At 55.2% G+C, this 11,699-nt stretch overlaps 1 protein-coding gene across 1 annotated transcript; it reads right to left on the reverse strand.

The window, feature by feature from the left end:
- Positions 1 to 1,287: 1,287 nt before the first annotated feature.
- Positions 1,288 to 8,509, reverse strand: LOC147651039 (E3 ubiquitin-protein ligase PHF7-like). The gene is made up of 16 exons (XM_086845437.1): positions 8,135 to 8,509; positions 7,766 to 8,039; positions 7,346 to 7,437; positions 7,159 to 7,260; positions 6,755 to 6,879; positions 6,516 to 6,678; positions 6,323 to 6,429; positions 5,993 to 6,106; positions 5,728 to 5,846; positions 4,764 to 5,579; positions 4,162 to 4,447; positions 3,159 to 3,285; positions 2,783 to 2,853; positions 2,481 to 2,568; positions 1,696 to 1,780; positions 1,288 to 1,477 (listed from the first exon to the last, which is right to left on the reverse strand). The coding sequence occupies exons 2-10, from the start codon at positions 7,806 to 7,808 to the stop codon at positions 4,810 to 4,812; spliced, it is 1,635 nt and encodes a 544-aa protein (XP_086701563.1). The 5' UTR covers positions 7,809 to 8,039; positions 8,135 to 8,509; the 3' UTR covers positions 1,288 to 1,477; positions 1,696 to 1,780; positions 2,481 to 2,568; positions 2,783 to 2,853; positions 3,159 to 3,285; positions 4,162 to 4,447; positions 4,764 to 4,809.
- Between the last annotated feature and the right edge of the window lie 3,190 nt (positions 8,510 to 11,699).

Genomic DNA, 11,699 nt, shown 5'->3' on the forward strand with positions numbered 1-11,699 from the left:
GTGACTCCATGACTGGATGGGTTCATTTGGGGCCTGACCTTGCTGGTGAGAGCAGCTTCGCCTGCGGACAGGCCCAGAACGTCTGGAATGGACCCTGTCCTCAGGGTCGGTGGATCGGCTAAATCTTGCCCTTGATGTACTTGGGCTGCCGGTGTCTGCCAAGGATGAGGCTGCACGCTGAGGACTCCTGTGGCTGCTGGCCTCTGGAGATGGAGAATGGGGAGCCAGATCCAAAGGCACTGCGCTGCTGGAGCTCGGCCTGATGGCCTCAGATCCTGAAAGGCCATGAGCAGGCTCCAGTCCTGACTGTCTGATCCGGCTGGGGCCATTGAGGCCACCTCGAGGACACCGTGTTGTTCCTGGACAGGGACTCAGCGCTGACAGCCGCCATGTGTGACAGGGAGCAGGAGGGCCCTGATGGCAGGGAGCCAGGTGAGGGCAAAGCAGCCCTCCTACAGCCTGGCCCAGGGGCTGTCGGGGTGGCCAGCGTGGGGCCCAGAGCAGAAGCCAAAGGAGGCAGGAGCTGCTCAGCCAGGCCAGGGCTGGCAGCCTCCTTCCTCCTCAAGTGGGGCCCAGCTGGGCCAGGGGGCAGCTGTTGGGAGCCCCGTGCCCGCAATGGCCGCTGCTCTCCAAGGCCTCCAGCCCTGCCCATCAGCCAGGCACGCAGGCAGGGACAGAGCAGCTCTTGGGGTCGATGCTGCGGGCTGAGAGCCTCACAGAGCTGCTCATGCCCGCTGCCATTGGCTCTGTCCCCTGCAGCATGCCTACTGTGTCGTTGTGTAAAGGCTGACCCCTGTGCTTCTCCAGGCCCTGGCAAGTGCCCCTGTGCTGCTCCTGTGCTGCCCAGGGCACCCACGGGCGTTGCTCGTGCCTGAGAGCGACCAGAACCAGCGGGGAGTGTGACAGCTCCGCTGCTCTGGGCTCGGCTGTCAGGCCAAGACACCCCTGGGCAGGGGGCAGTGTCCTTTTGGGCCTGGCAGAGCCCGTAGCCTCCTGGAGGGCTGGGGGCCCTGCTCCGGCCCAGCCTGGCCCAGGCCTGGGAGGCCTTTGACATTGCTGATTGCCCTCACAGCCTCCAGGGCCGAGCCAGAGCTCAATGGCCCCAGCCTGTCCGGACAGTCTGGACTGGAGCCTTCCCGTGGCTCCCCGGAACCCGAGAGCATCAGCGCCAGCTCAGAAACACTGCCTAACCGGGTTTGACAGTATTTTTTCCTGTTAGGTCCTTGAAATGATTTAAAAGGTAATGTTGTTTGGCAACTTCTTCAAGGAACAAATACGACATGATTCTTTTCAAGAAAGGTTTTATTAGTTTGGTTTCAGTTTCCATTTGGAATTCTTATGCTTCCTAAGACGATCCAGAAACTAATGAAAACCTAACATATTCCTAGGAGAAGTTTTTGAATCCACTACTCGCAGAAGTCTCTAAATTCACTGTTTCTCTTAAACACTTCCCTTACACCTAGTTAGCTAGCTGCTCCTGTAACAGAGAGAGATGCAGTGATTTACGTGGCTGGACATCACAACATGATGTTACACACACCAGTATACTAACAGCCTTTTGTTCCCTGACAGTTACAAAGCTTCAGGCTCTTCTGGAGGTCCTGAATTAATTTTGCGTGCACATCCATAGCCGTGTTCCCTCCCCATGCTCAGCATTCAGCCACAGTTACCAGGGAACAGATGTTCCATACTCACCTCAAGCAATAATCTACGTCTTTCTTCCCAACCCTCTTATTCTTCACTGAACTCTACAGATCTACAAAAAATTACTTTGGGCCCTCTGCACAAAAGAAAACACAACAGAACACCAATCAATAGGGTTCAACACTTGTGATTCTGCTGCTGCTCCCAACAAACATGAATGAACAACACAACAGTCAAGTCAGAAGCTCTATTCTTCACGTCCCTCCTATTCTCTTGCCCCCCACCACATGTCGGCTCCAACAGAAACGTTCCCTACTGCAGCCTGGTGTACTAAGAAAAATGAAAGGCAGCAGCTGTCTCCCTGAACATGCTGAAATCTAAATTGCAGTGAAACAGCAGCTCTTGCATTAAATGCTCAGCAGCAGGATCCCACAGCTGCCCCCCAGAAGCGCTGCCTGCCAAGGGCTGAGATCTCCATTCTAACACACCCTGCAAATCTGATGGGCTGGAAGATTGCAGGGCAGTAACTGTATGAACACAGCCATACATTTCATCAGCGTTATCTAACAAGTCTCAAGAAAGGAACGTCATTTAAGCCTGACTTGAGACTATAGTCTACAAAATAGAACAAGCAATTGTTTTGGCAACCTGTGTAATTTTTGGGGCTGTGTATGTTTTCTTTTGTTGTTGTTGTCTTTGTTTTGAAATAGAAAATTCACTGGCTTCAGAAGAGCAAGCCCCAGATTCACTAGGATGAAGAACCGCTGACAAGAACCCTCAGCATTCCTAACAGTAACACCAGAAAGACAGGAAAAAGTTAAAAATGATAGACCTACCTGAAAAGATCCCAAATGTCTCGGTAACCTGTCTAATGACTATTTTTTTCCTAAGCTCTACAAGTTCCTATAGCTATGAGGTAATTATCTGAAAGAAAGGAAAGGCAGAAAGCTGCTCAGCCTTTATTTTTTACCAGGACTGTCTCGTGGGATTCTACCACAACATTGACCACAAGAAAGGATGGCAAATTTTGACTACAGAGCATTCATAACCAGGAGGCATCTTTTCCTCCTTACTCAAGTCCAGTAAGGGTTTAAAAGGGAAAAATATAGAAAAGGGGACTGAACAAGTTGTGTCATACCTCTTAGGCGTTCGTCATCTATGGAGAAGAAGAGAACTCTAGCACTTTCTGTGCGTGGTAGAGAAAGAACCCTAGACAAGTACAAAGGGGTTTTAGCATTCTCAAAGGTCCTATCAAATGCCCTGAGCACAAGTTAGAGCTGTAGTGCCTCAGAGAAATGGTGTACATGGAAGAGCTCTACTCCATAGTATGCAAATAAAGCCTTCTATTAAAGAACCCCACTTTTTACAATAAAATTGACTGTGTCTTTGCCTTTTGGCTCTCACTGCTCAGAGGTGTGCAGTGTCAGTTTCCCATTTTCTCAGTGCTGCCATTAATATTCCCACAGCATCCAACTACTACAGCCAAGTAGACAACAAATACAAATGGAACTTGCCTTCCTTGGTGCTTTTCAATTTCTGACATCTCCGGCTCACCAGCAGCCCCAGACGGGATGTCTTGGAAATGTGAATCCTGTTGCCACCTGACGTTTTCCGGTTTTATCATTCCAAGTACGTAAGGCTCTGCAAAACCAGCACCAAAACAGAAAGCAAGTCAAAACCAAATTATTTCTCTGCTTGCCCGGAAAAATTCCTCTTTTCAAGTGAAATATTTACACTGGAGAAGACAGATTTAGGAAGGACAAAATCTTCTTCTCCCTGATTTTCTGAGCTGTAGCTCTCCTCCAGGATTTTCCACTTTGTTCTAGGCATCTCCTATGCATTCTTAAACATTTAGCATCACATCCAGAAGACAGTGAATAGCTTCTGAATTCAGCACAAGTGTGGTGGGCTTGTTGCTTTGTGGTGTTGTTTTTTAATATTTTGGGTAACTTGGCACGGTTTCCTTTCATTCCTACCTGACTGAGACTTGATTAAATATTCCTTCATCTGCATTTCATAAGGCCTTATTTTATCCGAGCTTAGGACTCCCCAGTGATCCTTCAGTTTCTCTTTTCTGAAGGTCCAGGAATAGAATTCAGTAACTAACAGAATGTTCATGGAGCTTGGGGTCAACTCCAGGATTTTGTTCCTCCCTCTACCTTAACACCCATTTTCCTTAAAATCCTGTTGGCTTCCATGTAACTTGGTATGACTGCTGTGCCACCTTTTTCCCTGCTTGAGAAGTTTAGGGGAAGCTTTTTCACCGCTCTGCAAAAATCCCAATGCCTTCTCAAGGCGTGCCTTTCAAAATTCCTGAGATGCAAGCAGGAGTTACCTCTCATTAATCTCCCACAGCCTTGGCAAGCAGCAATGAGGATCAGAATGCTTCAGCAGAAGTACTGACTTCTGCTGCTGAAAATCCTCTGGATTATGACCTTCTTTACACCGTATTGCTCTACAGTGCCTGCCAGAAGCCGTTCCTTAGAAATGGCTCCGTTAGGAGGGTTCTGCTCTTACCTTCTTTGATGCCCAACTCCTCTGTGTCTCCAAAGAAGGAAAACTGGAAAGCACTGGACTCCTGAGTTCTGTCGTTTTCAGGCAAAGGTCCCAGACGTTCGTCTGGGGCAGAGTCCTGTGCATCCTCTTTGTCCCAGCCTATTTCCACTGTCTTTTCCGGTTTCATCTTTGAAGGTCCAAGCAAGTGTTTTAAATCAGCAGCAGTGTCGCAATCGATTTCTTCAGACACTGAAAGCAGTGTCTCACTCTCTTCTTTCTCCCTCTGCTTTACTGAAGAAAGGCTTTACTGAAATGAGATTGTTTAAGGATAGCGACTCAACACATGTCCTTTTCGAAGACAGCTTCCCTAAGAGCCACCTTGCTCGTCATGTCTCCCTAAAGGTATCCAAGCCATTAAGGATTCACGTTCAAGGGTAAGCAGTGGGGAAATATCTGTCTAAAGACAGGAATGAGTGTCCTTTTTAATCAGCTATGTGCTTAAGTGACTTTTCCCTACACAATACATGGTAACATAGAAATCAAGAATCGTGGAAATGCCAAGAGCTAATTCGGTTTTCCCACAGACCTGCAAGTCTCGAGGTCCCTGTACTGACCCTTCTCACCTTCACTTACGGCAGCAAACAGAGGGACTAGAAAGAAAAGGTGACACTACGTGCTGCTGTTGGAGGTCCCAGTTGAGGCCCGACGTGGCTGGCGGGAGCGGTTGCTCCAGCGCAACGTCCCCGACGGTGTCCCCCTGCGCCTGGGCCTCTCAGCACTTGCTGCTCTCCTCCTGCTCCTGTCCTGGCGACTCCTGGAGCGGACAGGTTGATCCGAGGCTCGACGTTGCACGCAGGAGCGGCTGCGTCTCGGGGACGTCCCTGAGGACGTCTCCCTTCGCCTGGGCCTCTCTGCCCTCGACGTTCTCCTGCCGCTCCTGTCATGGCAACTCCTCGACCGGGCAGGTGGACTCTGGGCATGAGCTTGCTGCCGGGAGCGGCTGTGTCTGCGGGAAGCCCGTGACGGTGTCTCCCTTTGCCTGCGCCTCTCTGCACTTGATGTTCTCCTACTGCTCCTGTCACGGCGACTCCGCGACCGGACGGCCCCATCTGAGGCCCGCCTCTGCTGTTGAGAGCGCCTTCGCCTGCGGTCAGGCCCAGCATGTCTGGAATGGACCCTGTCCTCAGGGCCCGTCCAGCTGCTGGATCTTGCCCTTGGTGTGCGTGCGCTGCCGGTGTCTGCCAAGGAAGAAACTGCATGCCGGGGGCTTCTGTGGCTGCTGGTCCCTGGAGTTGGAGACTGGGGAGCCAGACCCGATGGCACTGCGCTGCTGGAGCTCGGCCTGATGGCCTCGGATTCTGAAAGGCCGTGAGCAGGCTCCAGTCCTGACTGTCTGATCCGGCTGGGGCCATTGAGCTCTGGCTGCTCATCCCTGGGGGCTGTAAAGCCAAACAGGAATGTCAGAGGCCTCCCAGGCCATGCCCAACCAGAACACTGCCCCCAGCCCTCCAGGAGCCCATGGGCTTTGCCGTGCCCAGCCTGGGCACTGGCCCCAGCCCAGGGACACCCGCCTGCTTTGCCTCATACCTGTGCCGAGACCAGCACAGCTGTCACACTCCCAGCGGGTTCTCCTCACTGTCAGGCCAGAGCAGCGCCTGTGGGTGCCCTCGGCAGCACAGGAGGAGCACAGGAGCAGCTTCCAGGGCCTGGGGAAGCAAACGGGTTGATGGCTCTGAGAACAAAGTGTCCCAGCACGGGATTGTGCAGCCGAGCACCACTGGCTCCTTCCGCTTTGAGCCCTTCCTGAGACACAGGTTCCCTGCAGAGCCCCGGGTGCAGCTTCCCAACTCACCCCTCTTCCTCTGCCTCCTCCCTGCCTCCTGGGTAAAGGCATTCCCTGGCATTGCACCTGCTGTGACGCACTCTCAGATCCGCGAAGGCGTCGTTGTCCTCCCATGTTGGCAGTCTGATGGGGAAAGGAAAAGCTCATGTGTTTCTGCTGCCCTGACCGCATGGACGTAACAGGGTGTCCCTGCTCTTCCTCCAATGCTTTTCCAAGTCCCGTGAGAAGCGCAAGTCCAGACTCCCTGGATGGGGCAGGGCCTGGACTGCTGGGGCAGGGCCTGGCACAGCACGGCACTTGCACCCTCCTGTCTTGTGAGCCCCGCAGAAGGACACCAACCTGAAGGGGATGCGGATTCCCATGATGAACATTTCGACAGCGAACATGCCATCGTCTCTGCAGAGGGGGCAGCAGAAGGAGAAAAAACCAGCACGCATGGCCTGTCCCTGCAGGGCAAACAGAAGCAGTGTGAGCCAGGCCCTGGTGCTGCTGAGCACCTGCTGTGTCCCAGGCCTGAGGGCATGGCTCCCACCTGGAGGCAGTCCCTGTGGAACCAGGCTCTTTGGCACGTTGGGCACACTATGGTGGTAAAGGTCATTCTGTCTTCCACTGGCTCCATGCAGATGGGGCATTCGGTGCCCGGCTCTGGAGTCACCTGCACCATCTGCTCTGGACGGTGCTCAGGGCAGTAGGACCTGGGGGCAAAAGGACGGGCATAATGAGAAAGTCTTGGTCCTTCCCCAAGGGTGGCCAGAAGGGGAGAGGAGCTACCTGTATGGGGCAATGTACTGCGTAACACAGCCGCCCTCCTTGGCACAGGGCAGGTGGAACCATCTGTCGCAGCCTTCCTCGCAGCACATGATGGTGGCCCCGCTCTGGCCGCAGACGCAGCAGTGCTGGAATGAGCCAGGCAGCCCCATCAGCGGCAGCCTCGGGGCCTCCCCAGGCAGCCCCAGGGCTGCGGGCAGGGAGCAGGATGGGGCTGCTGCTGGCTCTCAGCCCACAGAGCCAGCTGGTGGAGGAAGCACCTGTGCCAGGGCCTCTTTGGAGCTGCTGGGAGCCAGACTTTGTCCCACAGCTGGCTGCATGGCCGGCCTTTCTTGCTGGGGCTCTGGGCTAAGCTCTGGCAAACGTCTCCTGGCACAAATGTCCCTGCTCTTTTGCCAGGCTCTCACCTTCTGTGCCGCCCGCCTGACTGCACATTGGATATCTTGAGGAAGAAAACCCAGGAATCCAACCTGTTTCTTTTCTTGCCGGAAAAGAAGAGTGGCAAAATACTGCAGAAAAGGGGAAGAGGTGATGAAGACAAGGTGGCAGGGACTGCCCATTGCAATGCGGGAGGGAGTGCCCGGAGCCACTCACCAGGCAGAACATGTGGGCACAGAGCCCGTATTTCTCCCGTCTGTTTCCGCAGGTGTCCGGGTCAGCGTCCACACGATGACACAACACGCATGCTGCAGGGGACAGAGCCAATGGCAGCGGGCGTCAGCAGCTCTGTGGGGCTCTCAGCCCGCAGCATCGACCCCAAGAGCTGCTCTGTCCCTGCCTGCGTGCCTGCCTGATGGGCAGGGCTGGAGGCCTTGGAGAGCAGCGGCCATTGCGGGCACGGGGCTCCCAACAGCTGCCCCCTGGCCCAGCTGGGCCCCACTTGAGGAGGAAGGAGGCTGCCAGCCCTGGCCTGGCTGAGCAGCTCCTGCCTCCTTTGGCCTCTGCTCTGGGCCCCACGCTGGCCACCCCGACAGCCCCTGGGCCAGGCTGTGGGAGGGGCTGCTTTGCCCTCACCTGGCTCCCTGCCATCAGGGCCCTCCTGCTCCCTGTCACACATGGCGGCTGTCAGCGCTGAGTCCCTGTGCAGGAACGCCGCTGTCTCCGCCAGGTGCTGGTCCTCTCTCTCTGTGGAGGGAAGAAAAGTGATGGGAGTTTGGAGAACAGGCCCAGAGCTACGAGGGTGCTACTCCCTGGTCAGCCCTGCGTGAGCCCTGCTCCTGTCCGCCTTCTGCTCCCGTCGTCGCGTTCAGGAACACCGCGGTCTCCTCTGGATGTTCCTGCGCTGATTCTGGGAAGGGAGAGGCAGGTGAGCCTGCAGCACAGGCCCAGAGCTCCGAGGTGTGGGGCCCCTCTGATCCCTGGGCAGCTGCATCCCTGCCTTACCTTCTCCTCCCGTTGCCAGGTCGCACTGACACACGGCCTGAGCCCAGCCTTCCCTTGTGGGGCTTTGGTTGCACGTGTCACAATGGCCACTCTGACATCAGCATCTTGCTCCCAAGATTCACGCAGCCATGGCCTCACATGCCCGGCAGCCACTTGAGGCCGCCCCCTTGGGAACCGAGGTTCTGACATGGTTCCAAGCCTTTGGTCAGCACGGAACCAGGCCAGAGACTCCTGCAGCAAGTGCAGGGTCCAAGCCCAGGCCCCAGGGTAGCCATCGAGGGTGGCACTGTAGGCACAAAGGTGCTGTTCAGGCACGGCCACGCCAGGGCTCCTGCCCCTGGCAGTCGGTTGCCCAGAGAGCTTGTGCAGAGTCTCTTGCACTGCACAGATTCCAAACCTGCTCTTGGTGAACCGATGTTTTCCTCAAGACCTCTCTGCAGTAAACTGAGATGAACCTGATTTCATGCCCGTGCTGATCACTGTTGGGAACAGGAGATAAAGCTGGGGACCACTGCAGCTGCCTCCCAACCTCAATTCTCCTGTCATCTAACGATCTCATGAATTTGACATTTCCTATTAAGCAGAAAAATTACTATTAAGCTTCTGAGAAAGCTCATCCTTTACACTGACTCTATGGAAACCCGGGAAATTCAATGAAAGATTACCTTGTATCTGACTGGAGAGCTTGCAACAGTGCTCAGCTCAGGAGTCAATTGCTTTTCCCACATTAAAGAACTTTGCCAGTTTTGTCCGTGCTTTCCTTCTAGCAACTATATTGAAAAAAGTCAAGACGGGACACACGCAAACCGTTCTTGCAGAGTTTTCGCATTCACGCCTTTGCAAACACGCTCCTGCAAAGTCCAGATCATTGACTGCTAGAACAGTCAGCGGGACCCCAGGGAAACAGGGCAGGGGCTGACAAGCAGAGATACCCTGCACGTGCCTGATGCTGGGGCACCGGGAGTTCACCCATGTTCCTGTCTCCAGGGGAGAGCCCCCTTGGGTGGAAAACAATGCCTTCACTGAACTAGGAGGGAGGCACAGCAGGTGCAATGCCAGGGAATGCCTTTACCCAGGAGGCAGGGTGGAGGCGGAGGAAGAGGGGAGCGTTGGGAAGCTGCACGCGGGGCTCTGCAGGGAACCTGTGTCTCGGCAAGGCATTGAAGCAGAAGGAGCCAGAAGAGCTCAGCCATGCAATCCCGAGCTGTGGACACTTTGTCCTCAGCACCAGGAACCCGTTTGCTTCTCCAGGCCCTGGGAAGTGCTCCGGTGCCTCTCCCACAAGTTATGCATCGACACACAGCCACCGACTCTTCCTCAACCCTTCTCAGCACTGGACAGCAGGACACAGTAAAATGTTGTCTCTGGTGCATGATCTAATTATTCAAAGTCTAATTATTCAATGTCCTGCAAAGAAGCAACTTACATTGAAAGCATCCACACCAAAATCCCCAAACCCTGGTACAAATCTTGAACTGACACAAGAAACATGTTCCTATTCAGAAACACAGTGTTGGCTAACATTTTGGCCAATATTTTTTCCTATTAGGTGTTTGAATGGATTTCAAAAGTAACATTTTTTGGCAAGTTCTTCAAGGAACAAGCAGGAAACACGTGTGAACTCGAAAAGAAGATTTATTGGCTTGCTTTCACATCCCTTTTGGAATCCCTATACTTCATCCAGCATGCAAGAAAATTGTGAAAATCCAACTTCATATTAGGAGAAGTTTCTGAATTTGCAGTTTGCCTCAAAGACTTTCTGTACACAGTTAAGGAACTGGCTCTGGAACTTACAGGGATTGAGTGGTTCCCCTGACTGGACATCACCACATGACCTTACCAAAACAACTATTCTTGCCTCGCAATTTGAGCTCTTCTAGAGGCTTTGTCCTGAGCAACTTTGTTAGGTCCCTCTCTGCTCGGCTGTCGAGCCTGTCCAGGTCCCTCTGGAGGGCAGCACAGCCTTGTGGTGCATCAGCCCCTGCTCCCACTTCTGTGCTATCAGCAAACGTGCTGAGGGAGCGCTCTGTCCCTTCTGCCAGGTCACTGGGGAATAAGGCAAACAAGGCTGGCCCCAGCACGGCCCCCTGAGGTCACAACCCTCTGAGTTTGGAGCTCCACTGTCCACTTCTCCACCCTACTCTCCCTGAACTGCCTCAGGAGCATATTATGGGAGACAGGGACAAAGCCTCGCTGAAGCTCCAGCTGACAACTCAGCCACTGCTCTCCCTGCACAAACCCAGCCAGTCACTGCAGCACAGGTGGCTATGAGATTCCTCAAGCATGGTTTTCCCTTCCTGTTATTCCCGAGCTTTGGAGATGACATCCAGGAGGAGGTGTTGTGTCACCTGTCGGGAGATGGAGGAGAGGCTGATGGGCCTGCAGTTTCTTGGCTTCTTCTTGGTGCCCTTTGGGAAGACTGCAGTGATGCAGGCTTTCCTGCAATGCTCATGCCTCTCTTGCGAAGCATCACCTTCCCTGACTGGCTGAGAGAGCTCCCAGTGCCGGGGCCAGGAGCGGAGATTTCCCCTGGCCCCAAAAGGGAAGGCAGGGCTCAGGCCGTGTGTCAGTGCGACCTGGCAATGGGAGGAGAAGGTAAGGCAGGGATGCAGCTGCCCAGGGACCAGAGGGGCCCCACACCTCGGGGCTCTGGGCCTGTGCTGCAGGCTCACCTGCCTCTCCCTTCCCAGAATCAGCGCAGGAACATCCAGAGGAGACCGCGGTGTTCCTGAACGCGACGACGGGAGCAGAAGGCGGACAGGAGCAGGGCTCACGCAGGGCTGATCAGGGAGTAGCACCCTCATTGCTCTGGGCATGTCCTGCAAATTCCCCACACCCTTCTTCCCTCCACAGAGAGACAGCACCAGCACCTCGAGGACACCGTGTTGTTCCTGGACAGGGACTCAGCGCTGACAGCCGCCATGTGCGACAGGGAGCAGGAGGGCCCTGATGGCAGGGAGCCAGGTGAGGGCAAAGCAGCCCTCCTACAGCCTGGCCCAGGGACTGTCAGGGTGGCCAGCGTGGGGCCCAGAGCAGAAGCCAAAGGAGGCAGGAGCTGCTCAGCCAGGCCAGGGCTGGCAGCCTCCTTCCTCCTCAAGTGGGGCCCAGCTGGGCCAGGGGGCAGCTGTTGGGAGCCCCGTGCCCGCAATGGCCGCTGCTCTCCAAGGCCTCCAGCCCTGCCCATCAGCCAGGCACGCAGGCAGGGACAGAGCAGCTCTTGGGGTCGATGCTGCGGGCTGAGAGCCTCACAGAGCTGCTCATGCCCGCAGCCATTGGCTCTGTCCCCTGCAGCATGCCTGCTGTGTCGTTGTGTAAAGGCTGACCCCTGTGCTTCCCCAGGCCCTGGCAAGTGCCCCTGTGCTGCTCCTGTGCTGCCCAGGGCACCCACGGGCGTTGCTCGCGCCTGAGAGCGACCAGAACCAGCGGGGAGTGTGACAGCTCCGCTGCTCTGGGCTCGGCTGTCAGGCCAAGACACCCCTGGGCAGGGGGCAGTGTCCTTTTGGGCCTGGCAGAGCCCGTAGGCTCCTGGAGGGCTGGGGGCCCTGCTCCGGCCCAGCCTGGCCCA

The sequence above is a fragment of the Cyanistes caeruleus genome, chromosome 11 (assembly GCF_971803275.1).
Source record: "Cyanistes caeruleus chromosome 11, bCyaCae1.hap1.1, whole genome shotgun sequence".
Lineage (NCBI taxonomy): Eukaryota > Metazoa > Chordata > Aves > Passeriformes > Paridae > Cyanistes > Cyanistes caeruleus.

Bases quoted from the DNA above. Each gene is read 5' to 3' on its own strand.
- LOC147651039 (XM_086845437.1), bottom strand. From the start codon at position 7,808: ATGTGTGACAGGGAGCAGGAGGGCCCTGATGGCAGGGAGCCAG. The intron at 7,438-7,765 runs GTGAGGGCAAAG...TGTCCCCTGCAG, and splicing joins CCCTGATGGCAGGGAGCCAG to CATGCGTGTTGTGTCATCGT. The intron at 6,430-6,515 runs GTGGGAGCCATG...TTTGCCCTGCAG, and splicing joins TCCACAGGGACTGCCTCCAG to GGACAGGCCATGCGTGCTGG.